We start from the raw sequence: 22,900 nt of genomic DNA, 5'->3' as shown, positions 1-22,900 counted from the left end.
GATCTTCGACCTCAACTCCACTTTCCCGCCTGTTCCCCATATCCCTTGATTCCCTTAGAGTCCAAAAATCTATCCATCTCAGTCTTGAATATACTCAACGACTGAGCATTCATAGTCCTCTGGGGTAGAGAATTCCAAAGATTCACCACCCTCTGAGTGAAGAAATTCCTCCTCCTCAGTCCTAAATGTCCGATCCCTTATCCTGAGACTATGACCCCTAGTTTCAGACTCCCCAGCCAAGGGAAACATCTTCTCAGCCTCTACCCTGTCAAGCCCTCTTAGAATCTTATATGTTTCAATGAAATTACCTCTCATTCTTCTAAACTCCAGAGAGTATAGGCCCATTCTACTCAATCTTTCCTCAAGGAACAACCCTTTCATCCCAGGAAACAATCTAGTGAACCTTTGCTGCACCGCCTCTAAGGCAAGTATACCCTTCCTTAGGTAAGGAGATCAAAACTGTACACAGTACTTCAGATGTGGTCTCACCAAAGCCCTGTAAAATTGCAGTAAGATTTCCTTACTCTTCTACTGCAACCCCCTTGCAATAAAGGCTAACATACCATCTGCCTTTCAAATTGCTTGCTGTACATGCATGTTAACTTTCCGTGTTTCGTGTACAAGGACACCCAAATCCCTCTGAACACCAACATTTAATAGCTTCTCACCATTTAAAAAATATTCTGTTTTTCTATTCTTCCTACCAAAGTGAATAAGCTCACATTTCCCCACATTATACTCCATCTGCCACCTTCTTGCCCACTCACTTAACCTGTCTATATCCCTTTGCAGACTCTTTGTGTCCTCCTCACAGTTTACTTTCCCACCTAGCTTTGTATTGTCTTCAAACTTGGATACATTACACCTCATCTAAGTCACTAATATAGATTGTAAATAGTTGAGGCCCAAGCACCAATCCCTACGGCACCCCACTAGTTACAGACTACCAACCTGAGAATGACCCATTTATTCCTACTCTCTGTTTTCTGTCTGTGAACCAATCTTCAATCCATGTTAATATATTACCACAATCCCATGATCCCTAATCTGGTGTAACAACCTCTTCTGTGGCACCTTATCGAATGCCTTTTGAAAATCCAAATATATTACATCCACTAGTTCCCCTTTATCTACCCTGCTAGTTACATCCTCAAAAAACTCTAGTAGATTTGTCAAACACAATTTCCCTTTCATAAAACAGTGTTGACTCTGCCTAATCATATGAATTTCCAAGTGCCCTGTTACTACGTCCTTAATAATTGATTCTAGCATTTTCCCTACGACTGATGTCAGGCTATCTGGCCTGTAGTTCCTTGTTTTCTCTCTCCCTCCTTTCTTGAATAGCAGGGTTACATTTGCTACCTTCCTATCTACTGGAACTGTTCTAGAATCTAGGTAATTCTGGAAGATTAAAACCAATGCATCCACTATCTCTGCAGCCACCTCCTTTAAAACCCTAGGATATAGGTCATCAGGTCTAGGGAATTTGTAGGCTTTTAGTCCCATTAATTTTTTTTTACAAATTCTTTATTCATCTTAATTACTTTAAGTTCCTCCCTCTCATTAAACCCTTGGTTTCCTACTATTTCTGGTGTTTTTTTGTGTCTTCTACTGTGAAGACAGATACAAAATATTTGTTTAACATCTCCGCCATTTCCTTATTCCCCATTATAATTTATCCTGTCTCTACCTCTAAGTGATCCATATTTACTTTTGCTAATCTCTTCCTTTTTATATACTTGTAGAAGCTCTTACAATCTGTTTTTATATTTCTTGCTAGTTTACTCTCATATTCAATTTTCTCCCTCTTTATCAATTTCTTGGTTATCCTTTGCTGATTTCTAAAACCCTCCCAATCCTCAGGATTACTACTCTTTTTGGCAACATTGTAAGCCTCTTCTTTTAATCTAACACTATCCTTAACTTCTCTAGTTAGCCGTGGTTGGAGATTTTATTCCTCAAGGGTATGTATATTCGCTGGGAATTATGAATTATTTCTTTAAATGTTCGCTATTGCTTATCTACCATCATATCTTTCAATCTAATTTCCCAATCTACCTGAGCCAACTTGCCCCTCATACCTACATAATTGGCCTTGTTTAAATTTAAGACCCTAGTTTCGGACTTAACTACATCACTCTCAAACTCAATATGAAATTCTATCATATTATGATCACTCTTCCCCAGAGGATCCTTTATTATAAGATTACTCATTAATCCTGTCTCATTACACAATACTAGATCCAAAATAGCCTGTTCCCTAGTTGCTTCCCCTCGACATATTGTTCTAGAAAACTGTCTCGAATGCATTCCATGAGCTCTTCCTCCAAACTACTTTTGCCAATTTGGTTTGCCCGGTCTCTACGAAGATTAAAGTCCTCCACGATTATTGCATTACCCTTGTTACATGCTCCTCTAATTTCCTGATTTATACTCTATCCAACATTATAACCTCTGTTAGGGGGCCTATAAACTACTCGCACCAATGTTTTCTGCCCCTTGTTATTTCTTAGCTCCACCCAGACTGATTCTACTTCCTGATCTTCTGAGCTAAGATCCTTTCTCACTTCTGTCCTATCTCATCCTTTATTATCAGGGCTCCCCCCACCCCCATCACCCCCACCAGCGTTCTTTTCTATTTTACCTCCCTTCTTTAAAAATCAAGTACCCTGGAATATTTAGTTCCCAATCTTGGTCACCTTGCAACCATGTCTCAGTAATGGCTACTAGATCAAGCTCACTGATCTCTATTTGTGCTGTTAATTCATCTATCTTGCTACGAATGCTTCATGCATTCAGATACAGAGCCTTTAATTTTAATTTTTTATTATTTTTCCCTGATGTGACCTTATTCACTAATGCTCTATTACCTTTGTTAAACTCTCTGTCCCTTCCTGACACACTCTCCTTGTTTTTACTCAAATCGCTACTCTGCTCTACAGCCTTGACTTTTCTTTTTAGACTGATAAAATTACCCCTGCCTGAACCCTCCCCCCCTCCTCTACCGACCTAGTTATTCGATTCACCAAGATACTGGTCCCAGCCTGGTTTAAGTAAAGCCCATCCCAACGGAACAGCTCCCGCTTTCCCCAGTACTGGTGTCAGTGCCCCATGAATTGAAACCTCTGCTTCTCACACCACTCTTTCAGCCATGCATTTAACCATCTAATCTGTTTGTCCCTATGCCAGTTTACATGTGGCTCAGGTAATTGTGTTGATGTGTTGCCCACCAAGTGGCCCTTGCCTGTCACTGATTGTAGTACCATTATTCAAGAAGGGGAGTAGGGAAAAACCGGGAACTACAGGCCAGTGAGCCTAACATCAGTGGTAGGAAAATTATTGGAAAAAATTCTGAAGGACAAAATTAGTCTCCACTTGGAGAAGCAAGGATTAATCAGGGATAGTCAACATGGCTTTGTCAAGGGAAGATCATGTCTGACTAATTTGATTGAATTTTTTGAGGGGGTGACTAGGCGTGTGGATGAGGGTAACGCAGTGGATGTGGTATACATGGATTTCAGTAAGGCCTTCGATAAAGTCCCCCACAGGAGACTGGTCAAGAAGGTACGAGCCCATGGAATCCAGGGTGCCTTGGCACTTTGGATACAAAACTGGCTTAGTGGCAGAAGGCAGAGGGTGATGGTCGAAGGTTGTTTTTGTGACTGGAAGCCTGTGGCCAGTGGGGTACCACAGGGATCGGTGCTGGGTCCCTTGCTGTTTGTGGTCTACATTAATGACTTGGATATGAATGTAAAAGGTATGATCAGTAAGTTCGCTGATGATACAAAAATTGGTAGGGTGGTAAATAGCGAGGAGGATAGCCTCAGTCTGCAGGACGATATAGATGGGTTGGTCAGATGGGCGGAACAGTGGCAAATGGAATTAAACCCGGAAAAGTGCGAGGTGATGCACTTTGGAGGGACGAACAAGGCAAGGGAATACACAATGAATGGGAGGACCCTAGGCAAGACAGAGGGTCAGAGGGATCTTGGTGTGCAAGTTCACAGATCCCTGAAGGCGGCGGAACAGGTAGATAAGGTGGTAAAGAAGGCATATGGGATACTTGCCTTTATTAGCCGAGGCATAGAATATAAGAGCAAGGAGGTTATGATGGAGCTGTATAAAACACTGGTTAGGCCACAGCTGGAGTACTGTGTGCAGTTCTGGTCGCCACACTACAGGAAGGATGTGATCGCTTTGGAGAGGGTGCAGAGGAGATTCACCAGGATGTTACCAGGGCTGGAGCGCTTCAGCTATGAAGAGAGACTGGGAAGATTGGGTTTGTTTTCCTTGGAGCAGAGGAGGCTGAGGGGGGACATGATTGAGGTGTACAAAATTATGAGGGGCACAGATAGGATGGATACTAAGGAGCTTTTTCCCTTCGTTGAGGGTTCTATAACAAGGGGACATAGATTCAAGGTAAAAGGCGGGAGGTTTAGAGGGGATTTGAGAAAGAACTTTTTCACCCAGAGGGTGGTTGGAGTCTGGAACTCACTGCCTGAAAGGGTTGTGGAGGCAGGAACCCTCACAACATTCAAGAAGCATTTGGATGAGCACTTGAAATGCCATAGCATACAAGGCTACGGACCAAATGCTGGAATATGGGATTAGAGTAGACAGGGCTTGATGGCCGGCGCGGACACAATGGGCCGAAGGGCCTCTATCCGTGCTGTATGACTCTATTAATTCGGCGCCTGCAGAGCAGAAGCAGGCTGACAACATTGAATGAAAAGTAATAGGAGGAAAAAAATAAGACATTATTTTTTAAACTCTGATGTCTTTGAGCTGGTGCTTTACCTCTCTCAGTGAGGGGGGTGGGGTGTCACAGGGGTCACTGCTTCTGAGCTGAAAGAGGCTCTCAGAACATCCCTAATTTCAAGCAGTTTATCTCAGCAGCTCAAGTTGAAGCCCAAAGTATACCAAGACTCAATGCCATAATCCAGATATACAAGGACACGGAGCATGTGTGCGCACTACAGATGTCATGCTCTTAATGGCAGCAAAACGTTAGCAGCCAGTACAGGAGTGGAGAAGATTCAGACATGGGCTCAAAACCAATTTTTAGTGGTCAACAATATCAGTATAAGACTTGAAACCAGACCAGGTGTGATGGGTCTGGTTTCGACTACTGCTAGTTGGGAATGCAGCACAACTGTCAGTGTGCTCCAGAAGAGTAATTCCTCATGTGAAACACTTTGAGATGTGTCTGTGCAAAGTGATAAGGTGATATATAAATGGAAGACTTTAGATTTCTTTATTTTTAACCAAACAATTCAAAGGCAGTTTTTGCTGCTTTAATGAAAGCTGCATTCAGAATGCCCCCAGCTACTGACACATGTGGTTTTATTTTCTACAGAGCTGCCATGTTTTAATAGGGAAAGAAATATTCTCAATTACAGCAGCAAAATTCAACTATAGCTGCCTTCAACGTCAGTGGAAGATGCATTCCATGAGATACGTTGTTAATCAGTGCTCTGTCATCAGAATATTGCTACCAACCACCCTTCAAACTCTAAAAAGGAGGTTCTCTCACTACTTCATTAGGACGCCATTTTCAATACGGATGGGCTGAGAGAACTGTGGCTGCACATCAAAGCCCACCTGCAGTTTGATCTTGTTGCCTAACGGACATGCAGTGCCACGACAGCTGTCACAGTCTCACAACTTGTGTCAGTTAGTCAGTGTAACTCACTCAGAGATAGCAAGTAGAGAGGTAACACAGGGCAGGTGCACGGTATACTGTCATAATTGTTTCTAAGTTTAATTAAGAAAAAAAAGTGGTGAAATCAAAATGGAAAAAAGCCCCTCAAAAGGAAAGGATAAATAATTCTTTCTACTTAAATAATTCAAGTGCATTGCACCTTTATATTACTTTAATGATTCATAGTTTTTGAAAATATGCAAAGAATTGTAACAGTTCTAATCATAAGATGAATACATAATGTGGTGCATCATTAACTCTTGATACTTTCCCAGGGGAAGGGGAGTCTTACACATTTCTCCTGAAGTGCAGTACAGGTGAGGGTCTCGGGACACGAGCATCATCTTGGGTCAGGGAATGCATGGTGTGTGGTCACAGGGAGCAAAAAGGAGGGAAATATTGTTGCATAAATAGGGAAGGAGGAGGTAACTGTACGTTTTCTTTTTTGATTTGTGTTTCTTTCTGTTATATTGTTTATTACCCACACATTACAGTATGTGCTTTTGTATTGTAGGTGACAATGTGAAACTTTCCACTGTGCAGATGAAGTGATAAATCAATAATAACAGCTATAAATTGCTAAACCGAGAAGTTGGCAGCAACAGGGAGAGCCAGACATTAAAACTACTTGGTCTCATTATTATATGACGTAAATATATTTGGACTATAAAGTGGACCTTTCCTTTTCCTTACTCCAGTTCATGAATAATGAGACTTTCACTGCTACATTGTGCCCTGTTTCGACAAGATTCTGAAGGAATGTTCCACTTCTAATTTTAATTGTCACTGTCTTAATTTGTCTCGAGTTTATTACTCTTTTAAAATAGATTTGGTTTAGTTTTGAATGGATTAGTGAATTGAAGGCCAATCATCTTAGCCCCACGACGTTGCTGCAGGAGTTCCTCAGGGCAGTGTCCTAGGCCCAACCATCTTCAGCTGTTTCATCAATGACCTTCCCTCCATCATAAGGTTAGAAATGGGGATGCTCGCTGATGACTGCACAGTGTTCAGTTCCATTCGCAACCCCTCTGATAATGAAGCAGTCCGTGCCCGCATGCAGCAAGACCTGGACAACATCCAGGCTTGGGCTGAAAAGTGGCAAGTAACATTCACGCCAGACAAGTGCCAAGCAATGACCATCTCCAACAAGAGAGAGTCTAACCACCTCCCCTTGACATTCAACGGCATTACCATTGCCAAATCCCCCACCATCTACATCCTGGGGGTCACCATTGACCAGAAACTTAACTGCACCAGCCACATATATACTGTGGCTACAAGAGCAGGTCAGAGGCTGGGTATTCTGCAGCGAGTGACTCACCTCCTGACTCCCTAAAGTCTTTCCACCATCTACAAGGCATAAGTCAGGAGTGTGATGGAATACTCTCCACTTGCCTGGATGAGTCATCTCCAACTACACTCATGAAGCTCGACACCATCCAGGACAAAGCAGCCCGCTTGATTGGCACCCCATCCACCACCCTAAACATTCACTCCCTTCACCATCGGCACACCATGGCTGCAGTGTGTACCATCTACGGATGCACTGCAGCAACTCGCCAAGGCTTCTTCGACAGCACCTCCTAAACCCGCGACCTCTACCACCTAGAAGGACAAGGGCAGCAGGCACATGGGAACAACACCACCTGCATGTTCCCCTCCAAGTCACACACCATCCCGACTTGGAAATATATCGCCGTTCCTTCATCGTCGCTGGGTCAAAATCCTGGAACGCCCTTCCTAACAGCACTGTGGGAGAACCGTCACCACACGGACTGCAGCGGTTCAAGAAGGCGGCTCACCACCACCTTCTCAAGGGCAATTAAAGATGGGCAATAAATGCTGGCCTCACCAGCGACGCCAATGAACGAATAAAAAAAAAATTCCCCAACGCAGCCAGCTGTGTCTCCAGGTCATGGAGTTAGAGCATCAACAACGAAGCTGTGACACCCACCAGCTGCATGGGATTCAGGGGCAGGATGTAAGTGGTCTGGAGCTGGACTGTATTTCCCTCCACCTTCATTATTAAACTTGCAACTACATTTATTTTTTCCATATATCATATTTATGCAGCTCCACTAAGACACTAATCAGGTGTGCAGGAGGTGTAGAATATTTTCTGAGAGGGGGAACTTATTTCTATTTCTTCCCATTTCTGCTCTTGCCCGTTGTTCACTATCAGACACCCTCTGAGTCAGGAATGTGCGATGAGATGGTCATGGTCTCCAATGCCCGTTTCAGCACCCTGCCCCTGACCATAATAAACTAGTAGATGGCAACTATGGAGTTATCTGAAGCTATCTTGCCCAAAGCAAGGCAACATAGAGGCAGGATTATTAACTGCAATCAAATTAGTCAAAATGCAATCAATGACATGGACAATCAAAGTAATTGGGGAATTTTACATGTTGCCAATCACTAACAAACTTTTACAGATAAGTTTGACGTTTAGTGTCCCTAACCAATGGTTGCTGTCCTTGCCAGAGCCCCTCCCTGAAAGCATTTGCTGTCTCAGAGTTGCTTGACCCTCAACAGATATTAAAGTCTCTGTTCCAGTGATCAACACTCCTCTCCTGTCTTATAGAGGTCAATAACACAAGCGAACTTTATACTCAAAACTACTCCCATATCCATGATAATTCCTGCTTTAGCAGGAATTCAGGCTCTTCCTGTCCAGCATGCAAAACTGTGAAAGTGTCTGGTACCTCTACAAGAAAAAACACAGAGAAATGGTCACAACCTCTTGCCAGCAAACTGAAGCTTGATCAAAGGAGTCATTTAAGTACTCCGATTTCCACAAATTGTAGGAACATCGTGGATATACGAACATCGTAGGAATATCGTGGATATACGAACATCATTGAAACATTGTGGATACATGAACATCATAGGAACATCGTGGATATACGAACATCATAGGAACATCGTGGATATACGAACATCATAGGAACATCGTGGATAAACGAACATTATAGGAACTTAGCAACAGGAGTAGGCCGTTCAGTCCCATATGATTTCAGTCGTGATGTCACTCATATTTGAGCTCCAGGAATATTTGTGAGAAAATAAACCACTTCTCTGTAGAATGGTTGGGTGGTCATTTAGACAGTTAACACTGATAATCTTCTTTCACTTTTCTTATCTTATTGCACAAATAATTCCTTTCCTTTTGTCTTCCTCTTTCATTGTTTTCTCCAGTTAAATTTCAATCTCTTCTTCTCTGATTGTCTTTGTTTCTGACTTCATTTGTACTTATCCTGCTCTTCTTTCTCTCTGTTTGGATCTGTACACTAACCTCTCTCTCTTGTGCTAAGTTGTCAGTTGAAGAGCTAATTTCACCTATAGTTTTATTCAAAGGAACGTTCTTCACACTGAATATGATGCCAATACAGCTGTATGAGCTGCATGTAGGGTTTTAGGATTTTAATTCATGGGGTAATAAAACCCTAAAGTTACAATTACAACATATCAATTTAATTAAACTGCAATCCTGAACAATTTGCCATTTTTGGAAACAATAAATATAGTTAAAAGATATAATTATTTCCAAAAGAGTAATACAAATAGGGTAAATTCATTAGTTTTGTTACAAGTTTCCTGTTAGACACAAGGAAAGGGGCATTATGACTTTAAAGCGATTTTTAGACTGGTTGTACATCAATTTGCAACAAGTATAATTGGGGAGCATCAGAAAAAAAGTTTGCCTTGGCACACTGATCATAAGTACAGCAATGGGCAAGTGAAGAAGATGATGAGATGGGCACAGATCACAGCATGTAATATGATAGTGGGTTACTGATACATCACAGATTGGCCATTAACAGCACACAATGGTTACTGATGTGGCACAGTCTGTTAAGAGATGGGTTATTGATATGACACAGATTGTCTGTTAGGTATTAATGCCAGTATCATTTGATACAAATTGTTCTTTCCAACTCGACAAAGTTCCATAGAAAAGTCTACTACTTAAGCTCAAAGCTGTGGTGATCCAGGATAAATCTTGGGAACGGATAATCATCTGGCTAGTATAAAGCAACAGATACTTGTTAGAGGAGCTACGTCAGGGTGGGGGGTGTCGGATGCCCCAAAGGTTGGTGTTGAGATCACTAGTGTTCCTAATTTAAATCAATGGCTTACATTCAAAAACCCAATGCAAATTAGTCAAATTTATAGATGTTACGAAACTAGGAGAGACAATGGAACTGGAGGAGGCAGTCCAGAAATTACAGAATGAGTTGGACAAAATATGTAAATGGTCAGAACTATAACAGATGAACTTTAATGCAGATATGTGAAAAGTACCGCATATAGGAACACAAAATGGGTGACATGCACACTCCATGAATGGTGTTGAAGTAGCTGAGGATGGAATTGAAAGAGGTCTAGAGGTTTTAGTAGACTCAACGCTCAGATAGCCAACCAACAAAGCCAACAGAATGTTAAACTATGGAGCCAAAACAGTAGAATACAAGTCAACGGATGTCATGATCAATGTGTACAGTGCTCTGGTCACACTGCACTGGGTCCAGTTCTGGTCACCAAGACATAAGGGAGAAATTCAAGCATTGGAGGAAGTGCAGTGATGAACCATGAGGCTGGTCCCTAATGTTAGAGGGGCTGAGTTATGAGGAATGAATTGAGAAATTTGAGCTTTTCACCCTGGAAAGGAGGCATCTGAATGGTGATCTTATAGAGGTATAGAAGACTGGAAACAGCATGAAAAAGGTAAATTGGAAAATTATATTGCAAGAGTAGGACAAGGGGACACAGGTTCAAACTAATAAAAGGCAAATTTAGGACTAATATCAGGAAGTTCTTCTTCACACGAAGAATGATCATTACATGGAATCAACTTTCAGTTGGAGTGGTGGAGGTGAAAACCCTGAAATTGTTTCAGAAGCAATTGGATGCTGCATTGGGAGGAACGTTGTGGGTCTTTCTGGATGGATGAATCAAAATGGACTGAATGGCATTCCTTATCCATAAATGTCATGTGATATCACCTTGAACATAATGAGATGAGTGGGTAATTTTTGAAATGTTCAAAGTAGCTCTAAACATGAGAAATAGTTAGCTGTGAGAGTTACTGCAGCAGAACAACCTTTTGTAGAAAAATAAAATAAAAACTGAAAAGAGGCAGCTCAAATAATAGTGGTATATTGAAACAGAATTTCCTGCCTTGTTCCTTTCGATGAGTCCTACTTCACTGTGGAGAAATGTAATTTATATTAGTATGTTGCAAACAATTACGGCAGACAATTATGTTAACAAGAAAATCACTAAAACTTACTGGTTGTTACAAACATTTTACATTTCATCTTTAAGCCATCATTTTATGAAATTATTCGATCTGCTTCCGGTCTACTTCCTCAAATGAAGCTTGCATGCAAATCATGACCTTTACTCATACTTCTTGGAAGCTGATCTGAAACAATGTCAAAATTTTTGATGACACTAAATAATTGAATTCACCGATTGACTTACTGGAATGTGTGCGCAAGTGACCTGACAGAGCGTCTCTGCGTCGACAGGCATAATTACAAAGATGACATTTGAAGGGCTTTTCACCAGTGTGAAGTTTTGCATGGCGCAAAAGATTTCCTTTCTGAGTAAAGGATGCTCCGCACTGATTACAGTGAAATGGACGCTCACCTGCAAAAGCAAGAGATGCGAAGATACCATTAATGATTTAATGAGATCACCCATTTTACATACACAAACATTTAGGTAATATTTCTGGGGCATATTGTTGCAGAATGTAACACAAAACTGCAGTGTGCCTTTGCACTAAAGTCTAGCTTAAAAAACACAGGCACTCAGGAATAAGAGAGGAGCTGAATACTGACCAATAGCAAAGGGGTACTTTTACCGATTCACATTTCTGGGCGTGCATCCTCCACGATTTCCCACCTATTCATCCAGGAATGTGAATTTGTAAAATTAACCCTTATAAATATATTCCAGTGTGTTAGTGATGGACCTGGAACGTGCATTTGCTGCTGGTCAACATAGACTATAACTTCAACAAACGAATGTAGCCTTCGGCCAGGATTTCATGTTGCCTTACACTGTTTATGCCCTATGTAAATGGGTGACTCATCCGGCTCATGTCAATGTCTAGTGACAGACAACATTCCAACAGGCTCTAACTCTTCAAACTTCAATGGGGCTTTAAAGTGGGGGCCCAATTTAGTGGAGAGAAGGAACAAACAAATAACCCGATTCTTCCCAAGGATCTTACATAATGCCAGCAGCATAATGTGAGCACTAGGGTTATTCTAAAAGCTAGTAATGGTGCCCTATGGTTTTAAGAACAATGTTTTTGCACTATTATGGACGGCCTTATTCATTCTGCAGGTGTTCCCTAGTCACAGCTAGATGGCAGAATTCTGATTGTTTGTAACACATGCTGGTGTGACCCAGGTTACCTCTAAGCCCTGGCTCATCTTCGACTGAACTCATAATACTTGTGCCAAATGTAATACTCAATGGGAAAGGGAAATTTAAACAGCATCCTCCTTGTAACAGGTGAATGGTGATGTACTGATAAGGTATTGGGGGAGGGGGGAAAGAGATTGAGACCTCAAAAATGTTTCAAAGTTATGGCTGAAACAAAAAGGCTTCCAAATGTTTTAGCTTTCCTGACAAACTTCCAAACCTTTTGTAGCTGAATAACCAAAGCCAGGTATTAGTGGAAACTACATATCAACTCATCCAAGGAGAGAAAGTGTGCTGCTATCAGCAATATGTAAAGAGATACAGGCAGCAGAATCTTGTTTCTTGGGCTCACCATGAAAATGAAAACCGGTAATTCACCATTGACTTCTACAAGTATTTGAGTCACATTGATTTTCCCTGCTGAATTTGATTATTGGAGCAATTTATTTTCAATTTATGGAGCTATTCTAAAATAAACCAGAATTCAGACACAATGCTGATTGGCTTGATTTTAAACTGTCCAGTGATTATCAAGTAGATTATTAAGAAGATGGATGATTGTAGCTTTGAAATCAGCAGAATACAAAGGCATGGATTTAAGGGGAAAATGAACAGTGCACATTCTGCTGTAATACACGTATCACTGGGTGATCACATGGTGGCACTGAGTGTATCTCCCAGTGGCCAATTGCGCACAAGGTACTGGCAACAAACATTGGCCAATGGGATTGACAATAAGCATCCTTCTTACTGACCAATTGTAGAAAGGACAAATGCAAAGAGCACACCTTCGATTGGCTGATTTGCTCAAACATTATCCATCAATGAGCATCTGTCATGGAATCACACTGATAATGAGTGCACCTTCCATTGGCCAATCGTGCAGTGACGTGGCCAGGAAGCACATCTTTCATTAAAGGTTATGATGTTGAACTGACAGTGCCTGTGGAAAAGCCTGTGGCTCAGACCCTACCCCCAGCCCAGCAATCAACGGCTCCTGTGAAGAAATAATATGGGTAAAAAAAAATCCTGTGTTCAGGAGATAAAACAATTACATATTAATTAAAATAACACTGAAGTGTGATATTTGTTTAAATGTTATGCATTTAAATTGGTTCCACTGTACAATGCTGAATGGATTATTGTCTTGTACTGTAAATTTAGTAACACCAATTACCAGTGTGGCTTCGCTTGTGTACCATGAGGACATTTGGCCCAACACATGACAATCCACAGATATCACATGTCAGTTTTCCATTAGACGCTCTAATACCATCGGCTGAAGTTGACTGATTGTTGAAGTGATCCCCATCATATCCATCATTTTCCAGCAGGCAGCTGCTGCTGTTGGTTTCTCCAGACTCCTCTACGTGACATCCATCCCCCCTTAGATCAAGAGCTTCCTCTTTTTCATCATAATCGGGCTTTACCGCACCTGCTGTACAATAAGCAACAAGCCTCGTTAGCTCATTCATGTTAATTTTCTCAACAAAAAACTGTTATGTCACAAAACAGTTCACATCTATCCTGTGTTAAATTTAGCAGTAATTAGTAATGCAAACAAATTAAACATTGCAATAAAACTCAAACAGCCTGTAAATCTGAGCGAGTGTGAGTTCCTAATGTGCGTGTCCAGCGGTGAGGGTTATGCCGGAAATGTGCAAGTGGAAAATTTACCGTTCTGAATATTTTACTTATTTTCAATAAAACAAACTGTCCAAAAGAGGACTGAGTGCTGCAGTGAATTAGACTCTGGTCTTTCACTCCTGGGATCTGGTTTGAAATCGATGATTTCAATGGAGAGTTAAATCGGGTGGGGTGTAAAACAGGCGTCCGTCCAACCTCCTCCCTCGGGTCTCGTTGGGCAAGTTAGGTCAAATTTACCCCCATCTTACAAAATATGTCAGGTAGCAGGTATCAGGTATACAAGGGTATTTTTAAAATTCATTCTTGGGATGTGATCATTGCTGGCAAGGCCGGCATTTATTGCCCATCTCTACTTCCCTGCGAAGATGGTGGTGGGCCACCTTCTTGTGTTGTTACAACAGAGTGGCTTGTGAGGCAACTTCAGAGGGTAGTTAAGAATCATCAAGGGTAGGAAATGAGAGAATTTATGTTGTAATGAAAGTGAAGGCTGTCAGTGCTGTGGGATGGAACAAGTTTCCATTTTTGGTAACTCATGTCAGCCTCAAGCACTCTCCGGGTACAGCTTTAAACTGCCTCAACCACAATCTCAGAAGAGCACCTTGCATCACACTGGTGTGCATACTTTACAATATCCAACTAGCATGCTTTCTAGCTAAATTAGTATCGATTTAGCCAAGTTGTGGACAGTTTTGTGCTGTGTTCTCAGCTGAGGAGACTGAGCCAGGCTCACCTCACTTAGCACCTTTAGTGACTGGTCTGCGCTGGATTCAAACCAACGTTCCAGAGCCGAAAGGACTGTGTGTGTCTTAACTGTGCATTTAAGACTTTATTATACACAGAGATGCAGGGGCTTGCCTACATAACAGTCACTGCACTTCAAAGTAATTTATTGTATGTATCTTTGTAGGTATAGCATAGAAGGAGGCCATTCAGCCCGTCATGCCTGTGCCGGCTGTGAAAGAACTATCCAATTAGTCCCACTCCCCTGTTCTTTCCCACAGCCCTGTAAATTTTTTCCCTTCAGGTATTCATCCAATTCACTTTTGAAAGTTATTACTGAATCTGCATCCACCACCCTTTCAGGCAGTGAATTCCAGGTCATTACAACTCGCTGCATAAAAAAATGTTTCCTTATGTCCCCTCTGGCTCTTTTGCCTATCACCTTAAATCTGTGTCCTCTGGTTACCGACTCTTCTGCCACTGGAAACAGTTTCTCCTTATTTACTCTGTCAAAACGTTCATGATTTTGAACACCTCTATCAAATCTCCCCTCAACCCTCCCTGTTCTAAGGAGTACAATCCCAGCTTCTCCACATAACTGAAGTCCCTCATCCCTGGTACCATTCTGGTAAATCTCTTCTGCACCCTCTCTAAGGCCTTGACATCCTTCTTAAAGTGTGGAGCCCAGAATTGAACACAATACTCCAGCTGGGGCCTAACCAGTGTTTTATAAAGGTTTAGCATAACTTCCTCGCTTTTGTACTCTATGCCTCTATTAATAAATGTAAACAATTTTACAACACCAAGTTATAGTCCAGCAATTTTATTTTAAATTCACAAGCTTTCGGAGACTTCCTCCTTCCTCAGGTAAATGTTTCAGGAGCTCCTTGAAGCCTACGCATTTATACATATAGAACAATACATGGTGTTTACAGACTGCCCCTGCAACTGCCCGTTGCCAAGGCAATCACCGTGTTCAGACAGAGAGGTGTCACCTGCAGAACCCCCGAATACACATTCAACAAAAAAACAAACGGAAAAAAACAGAGAAAAAAAACAGAGAGAGGCAGAAACATCCGGAAGGCAGAGAGAGCCAGCAAATGACCCATTATATTAAAAACAGATAACATTTGTTCGCTGGTGGGGTAACGTGTAGCGTGACATGAACCCAAGATCCCGGTTGAGGCCGTCCTCATGGGTGCGGAACTTGGCTATCAATTTCTGCTCGACGATTTTGCGTTGTCGTGTGTCTCGAAGGCCGCCTTGGAGTACGCTTACCCGAAGGTCGGTGGATGAATGTCCCTGACTGCTGAAGTGTTCCCCGACTGGGAGGGAACCCTCCTGTTTGGCGATTGTTGTGCGGTGTCCGTTCATCCGTTGTCGCAGCGTCTGCATGGTCTCGCCAATGTACCATGCTCTGGGGCATCCTTTCCTGCAACGTATGAGGTAGACAACGTTGGCCGAGTCACAGGAGTATGAACCATGCACCTGGTGGGTGGTGTCCTCTCGTGTGATGGTGGTATCTGTGTCGATGATCTGGCATGTCTTGCAGAGGTTACCGTGGCAGGGTTGTGTGGCGTCGTGGACGCTGTTCTCTTGAAAGCTGGGTAATTTGCTGCGAACGATGGTCTGTTTGAGGTTGGGTGGCTGTTTAAAGGCGAGTAGTGGAGGTGTGGGGATGGCCATAGCGAGGTGTATGTCCTCATTGATGACATGTTGAAGGCTGCGGAGAACATGGCGTAGTTTCTCCGCTCCGGGGAATTACTGGACGACAAAGGGTACTCTGTTGGTTGCGTCCCGTGTTAGTCTCCTGAGGAGGTCTATGCGATTTTTTGCTGTGGCCCGTCGGAACTGTCGGTCGATGAGTCGAGCGTCATATCCCGTTCTTACTAGGGCGTCTTTCAACGTCTGTAGGTGTCCATCGCGTTCCTCCTCGTCTGAGCAGACCCTGTGTATTCGCAGGGCCTGTCCATAGGGGATGGCCTCTTTGACGTGGTTAGGGTGGAAGCTGGAAAAGTGGAGCATCGTGAGGTTGTCCGTGGGCTTGCGGTAGAGTGAGGTGCTGAGGTGCCCGTCTTTGATGGAGATTCGTGTGTCCAAGAAAGAAACTGATTCTGAGGAGTAGTCCATGGTGAGCTTGATGGTGGGATGGAACTTGTTGATGTTATCGTGTAGTCTCTTTAGTGATTCCTTGCCGTGGGTCCATAGAAAGAAAATGTCGTCGATGTATCTGGTGTATAGTGTTGGTTGGAGGTCTTGTGCAGTGAAGAAGTCCTGCTCGAACTTGTGCATGAAAATGTTGGCGTATTGGGGTGCGAATTTGGTCCCCATGGCTGTTCCGTGTGTTTGGGTAAAGAACTGGTTATCGAAGGTGAAGACATTGTGATCCAGGATGAAGCGCATGAGTTGTAGGATGGCTTCCGGAGATTGGCTGTTGTTGGTGTTGACCGGCATCTCCACATCATGTCTATTAATAAAGCCCTGGATCCCCCAAGCTTTTTCTCAACTTGCCCTGCCAGATTCAAAGATTTGTATATATGCACCCCCAGGTCTCTCTGTTCCTGCACCCCCTTTAAAATCGTATCATTTAGTTTATATCGCCTCTCCTCATCTTCCTACCAAAATGAATCACTTCACACATCTCTGCGTTAAATTTCATCTGTGGTGCTTTAAGATGGTTCTGTGGTATGATATGGTGCTATATAAATGCAAAACTGTCTTTTTTATAATTACCAATTGTAATTTTAAAATTAAATGCCATTGTAACATTACTTTATAAGTTACCAATCCCAGCCCACCACAAAGATGCACCCCTGACCTTGGCTGATTTTCTGGATTGGTGTTATTTACATAATTTGGCAGGCTACATCGGGAGTCGATTAAGGAGGCCTGATGCAGCATAGTGGAGCCAGTGCCCTCTGTGCTGGCGACTGAAGACACAAAAACAAAATCGGGTCAAAGCCTGTGGAACTGGATGAGCTCCCCTGATGTCCTGCAGCGCTGCCTTGAATGACGGGAAATACTGAATTTGAATATCATTACAATGTGATGGGCAGGTGCACCATTCACTAGTACGGACTCTGAATCTAAATACGTTCGCACTGGCGTAAATAGACCAAGATCATGGTTCTTAGCAAATCTGGTCAGGCATGGTTGCTCTCAATATTTTTAGTGAGTCTCAGAATTTCCCTTTTTCCAGCATCCCTGTGCGTCATGCCCTATTCTACACTGCATCGTGCAGTATTGTGCTGCAATTTCTATACTATATTCTTAAAGGTGTACAATATTCAGTAACTTCACTACAATGATCACCCAATAAACTACAGAAACAAACCCTCACCCAAAACTAAACTAGCACCGAGGAAGAGACAACAGACCAATGTGGCGGAATAAGCGTGTGCACCTCACAATTTGCCCACCACTGGCGGCCATGCCTTCAGCATTGAGGCCCAACGCTCTGGAATTCCTTCCCTAAATCCCTCCACCTCTCATATTCCTCTCCTCCTTTAAGACCCTCCTTAAATTGCCACTCTTTGACCAAATTTTTGTTCACCCCTGCAAACCTCCTCTCTGGCTTGGCTATTTTTTTCTATGTTAAACTCGCTGTATAAATGCAAGTTGTTGTTGTAAGCTGTTGAGTGATCTGCTTGACACCAGGCACAAACAGCGGGAGCCTCGTCAATATTAAATAAAAGAAAGAAAAAATGGAACAGCACATCATCTTTCAATCAGGCACTTTACAGCCTTCCAGCCTCAACACGAGTTCATCAACTTTAGAGCATAACCAGCAGGTGCTGGTAATGGTTCTGCTGTAACAATTTACAACTCCTTTTGGATCCATCGTTTGTGTCTTTACTTGTCCCATTACCACCCCCTTTTGCCTTGCACCATTATCCCTTTTGTCATTTAATCACCCCTGCCCTCCACCCTATCACAGGCCTTCCCTTTTGTTCTTTTCTCTCACCAACCCCATCCCCCCAGCCCCCTTACCCTGGTTCTGCACTTGCTTAAAAACTGTTAAATCTCTAAATTCTCTCAGTTCTGGTGAAGGATCATCAACCTCAAACGTTACCTCTGTTTCTCTCTCCACAGATGCTGCCTGACCTGCTGAGTGTTTCCAACATTTTCTGTTTTAATTCAGATTTCCATCATCCATTGTATTTTGCTTTTGTTTTGGGGTAGCAATGTACTCTCCTCCAGTACCATACAATCACAGTGTACAGGAAACATGGACACGCATGTACATGCTTGAAAGCTTAATTTAAAAAAACAACTAACTGGGCTTTGAACATCTGGATAGTTTTTCTGAGGAGAAGGGTGTTAGGGAAGGATGTCAAGATCTTGACCCACATGACTCAACAAAAATGTTGACTGAATTGTCTCCTAAAACTAAATGGCTCTGGAGTCTGGATGATTTTAACAACTAAAAGTACAGTATTAATATATTAAATAAAAGTAAAAAAAAAACTTGCATTTATATAGCATCTTTCACGGCTTCAGGGCGTTCGAAAGCGCTTTACAGCCAGTGAAGTACTTTTTGAAGTGTAGTCACTATTGTAATGTAGGAAACAGGGCAGCCAATTTGCACACAGCAAGATCCCACAAACAGTAATGAGATAATGACCAGATAATCTGTTTTAGTGATGTTGGTTGTTGGATAAATATTATCCAGGACGCCGTGGAGAATTCCCCTGCTCTTCTTCAAAATAGTGCCCTGGGATCTTTTACATCCACCTGAGAGGGCAGACAGGACCTCGTTCTCGTACTCCCTCAGTACTGGAATGAAGTGTGTATGGAAAGAAAGAACATGAATCTATATGGTATCGTATCACGTCATTAGGACGTCCCAAAGCAGCTCAGAACCAATTAATAATTTTTTTAATATGCAGTCACTATTGTAAACATTTCTGTCAATTTACACGAGTATAATCTATCCGTACGCACTGGGGGAACTGTGTGCAAATGGAAATTTTACCCGTAAGAAGGCAAATCGCAGTTGATGCTCGTTTAATTGTTGCTGATTCCAGCTGATCAGATGTATCTTAAAGTGAAATCTGCTGATTGGAGACAATCTTTGTTCTCCTGAAAATCAGCCAAGTAACTCCTTTACAGGGTGTGTGACCTTCACACTTCAATAAGAAGAAGTTTGCTAAAGGATGCACCTGACTTTCGGTCTTCTCAGCTGTGCTGCCATCCCGCCAAAGCCTGGCTGCTCAAGCGTAGGTGTAAAAAGTACAAAGGAAGCATCAACATGTAAGAGCTGAGCAGGCAAACTCAAAACGCTGCTTTTCTGATGCATGGTCTGACTCGCGTACACCTATCATGTCATGTGAGGTACACACATAAAATTATTCTCTACATTCTTGCCAGTGACCCCTATGGAAAGCACTTTACATCAAAGTGCAACTTTCATGTTCATTACAATAATTATATATAAATCGCATTATTCTCCCATCAGTTTTAATTATTTACTTTTTCCTAGTTTCCCATTGCTTATTGAAAGGGGAGGGAGGTAACCTGCTCCAGGATCTCTGCCGCTGCTGCTAACCAGCCACTAGGGGAGGCCAACAACCAACCTGGTTTCTCCCCTCTGATTTCTCAACTTGATTTTAGAAAGAATCTCCACTTCTCACTGCTTCACAATAAGATCAGATCAATCACTAACTGTAGTCTATTAATGTACCATGTTACTGTGCTAGGTACACTGACACACTGTACATTAATGCCAATATCTACACCAATAAAGTGTACCAATGAACTGTGCCACTGTAGAGCAGCAATGCTTGGTCCAGAAACAAGCCGTATATGTACTGTGTGCTGGATACAGCCCTATGCTGTATTTCCTATCAGGAGAAAAGCAAAATGGTCTGCCCTAGTCCGACCCTACAGAAACACAACTCCAGAGCAGCGGGTGGCCCAGAACACACAGGAACACAGGAATAAGTGTGAGGACAGGAAATAGGAGGAGGAAAGCTAATTTTGCCCTTTGACAATTACCGTCAGCATTTAAAACTAATATTAGACGAGTTGAGGGAGGGAGTGATTACAGCAGGTGAGGGAGGGGTCGGTGATTACAGTAGGTGAGGGAGGAGTCGGTGATTACAATAGGTGAGGGAGGGGTCGGTGATTACAGTAGGTGAGGGAGGACTCGGTGATTACAGTAGGTGAGGGAGGAGTCGGTGATTACAGTAGGTGAGGGAGGAGTCGGTGATTACAGTAGGTGAGGGAGCAGTCAGTGATTACAGTAGGTGAGGGAGGGGTCAGTGATTACAGTAGGTGAGGGAGGGGTCGGTGATTACAGTAGGTGAGGGAGGGGGTGATTACAGTAGGTGAGGGAGGAGTCGGTGATTACAGTAGGTGAGGGAGGAGTCGGTGATTACAGTAGGTGAGGGAGGACTCGGTGATTACAGTAGGTGAGGGAGGAGTCGGTGATTACAGTAGGTGAGGGAGGGGTCGGTGATTACAGTAGGTGAGGGAGGGGGTGATTAAAGTAGGTGAGGGAGGAGTCGGTGATTACAGTAGGTGAGGGAGGACTCGGTGATTACAGTAGGTGAGGGAGGAGTCGGTGATTACAGTAGGTGAGGGAGCAGTCAGTGATTACAGTAGGTGAGGGAGGACTCGGTGATTACAGTAGGTGAGGGAGGGGGTGATTACAGTAAGTGAGGGGTCAGTGATTACTGCAGGTGAGGGAGGGGTCAGTGATTACAGTAGGTGAGGGAGGAGTCGGTGATTACAGTAGGTGAGGGAGGGGGTGATTACAGTAAGTGAGGGAGGGGTCGGTGATTACAGTAGGTGAGGGAGGACTCGGTGATTACAATAGGTGAGGGAGGGGTCGGTGATTACAGTAGGTGAGAGGGGGGTGATTACAGTAGGTGCGGGAGGGGTCAGTGATTACAGTTGGTGAGGGAAAGGTCAGTGATTACAGTAGGTGAGGGAGGGATCAGTGATTACAGTAGGAGAGGGAGAGGTCAGTGATTACAGTAGGTGAGGGAGGGGTCAATGATTACAGTAGGTGAGGGAGGAGTCGATGATTATAGTAGGTGAGGGAGGAGTCGATGATTACAGTAGGTGAGGGAGGAGTCGATGATTACAGTAGGTGAGGGAGGAGTCGATGATTACAGTAGGTGAGGGAGGAGTCGATGATTACAGTAGGAGAGGGAGGGGTCAGTGATTACAGTAGGTGAGGGAGGGGTCAGTGATTGCAGTAGGTGAGGGAGGGGTCAGTGATTACAGTAGGTGAGGGAGGGGGTGATTACAGTAGGTGAGGGAGGAGTCGATGATTACAGTAGGTGAGGGAGGGGTCAGTGATTACAGTAGGTGAGGGAGGGGGTGATTACAGTAGGTGAGGGAGGAGTCGATGATTACAGTAGGTGAGGGAGGAGTCGATGATTACAGTAGGTGAGGGAGGAGTCGATGATTACAGTAGGAGAGGGAGGGGTCAGTGATTACAGTAGGAGAGGGAGGGGTCAGTGATTACAGTAGGTGAGGGAGGGGTCAGTGATTGCAGTAGGTGAGGGAGGGGTCAGTGATTACAGTAGGTGTGGGAGGGGTTGGTGATTACAGTAGGAGAGGGAGGGGTCGGTGATTACAGTAGGTGAGGGAGGGGTCAGTGATTACAGTTGGTGAGGGAAAGGTCAGTGATTACAGTAGGTGAGGGAGGGATCAGTGATTACAGTAGGAGAGGGAGAGGTCAGTGATTACAGTAGGTGAGGGAGGGGTCGATGATTACAGTAGGTGAGGGAGGAGTCGATGATTACAGTAGGTGAGGGAGGAGTCAGTGATTACAGTAGGTGAGGGAGGGGGTGATTACAGTAGGTGAGGGAGGAGTCTATGATTACAGTAGGTGAGGGAGGAGTCTATGATTACAGTAGGTGAGGGAGGAGTCGATGATTACAGTAGGTGAGGGAGGAGTCAGTGATTACAGTAGGTGAGGGAGGAGTCAGTGATTACAGTAGGTGAGGGAGGGGGTGATTACAGTAGGTGAGGGAGGAGTCTATGATTACAGTAGGTGAGGGAGGAGTCTATGATTACAGTAGGTGAGGGAGGAGTCTATGATTACAGTAGGTGAGGGAGGAGTCTATGATTACAGTAGGTGAGGGAGGAGTCGATGATTACAGTAGGTGAGGGAGGAGTCAGTGATTACAGTCGGTGAGGGAGGGGGTGATTACAGTAGGTGAGGGAAGGGTCGGTGATTACTGTAGGTGAGGGAGGGGGTGATTACAGTAAGTGAGGGAAGGGTCAGTGATTACTGTAGGTGAGGGAGGGGTCAGTGATTACAGTAGGTGAGGGAGGAGTCGGTGATTACAGTAGGTGAGGGAGGGGGTGATTACAGTAAGTGAGGGAGGGGTCGATGATTACAGTAGGTGAGGGAGGGGGTGATTACAGTAGGTG

General features: G+C 43.4%; 1 protein-coding gene across 1 annotated transcript in view; it reads right to left on the bottom strand.

Annotated features, from left to right (window-relative positions):
• LOC137300216 (zinc finger protein Aiolos-like) overlaps nucleotides 1–22,900 on the bottom strand; it is a 122,485-nt gene that overhangs the window by 44,921 nt on the left and 54,664 nt on the right. Inside the window, exons 4-5 of the mRNA XM_067969312.1 lie at nucleotides 13,320–13,580; nucleotides 11,189–11,356 (exon numbers count right to left, since the gene is read on the bottom strand). Coding sequence (XP_067825413.1) covers nucleotides 11,189–11,356; nucleotides 13,320–13,580 — 429 coding nt within the window. The remainder of the gene's footprint in view (nucleotides 1–11,188; nucleotides 11,357–13,319; nucleotides 13,581–22,900) is intronic.

Source organism: Heptranchias perlo, chromosome 30 (assembly GCF_035084215.1).
Source record: "Heptranchias perlo isolate sHepPer1 chromosome 30, sHepPer1.hap1, whole genome shotgun sequence".
Lineage (NCBI taxonomy): Eukaryota > Metazoa > Chordata > Chondrichthyes > Hexanchiformes > Hexanchidae > Heptranchias > Heptranchias perlo.
Note: the sequence above shows the minus strand (reverse complement) of the source record. Positions and strands in the feature narration are given on the sequence as shown.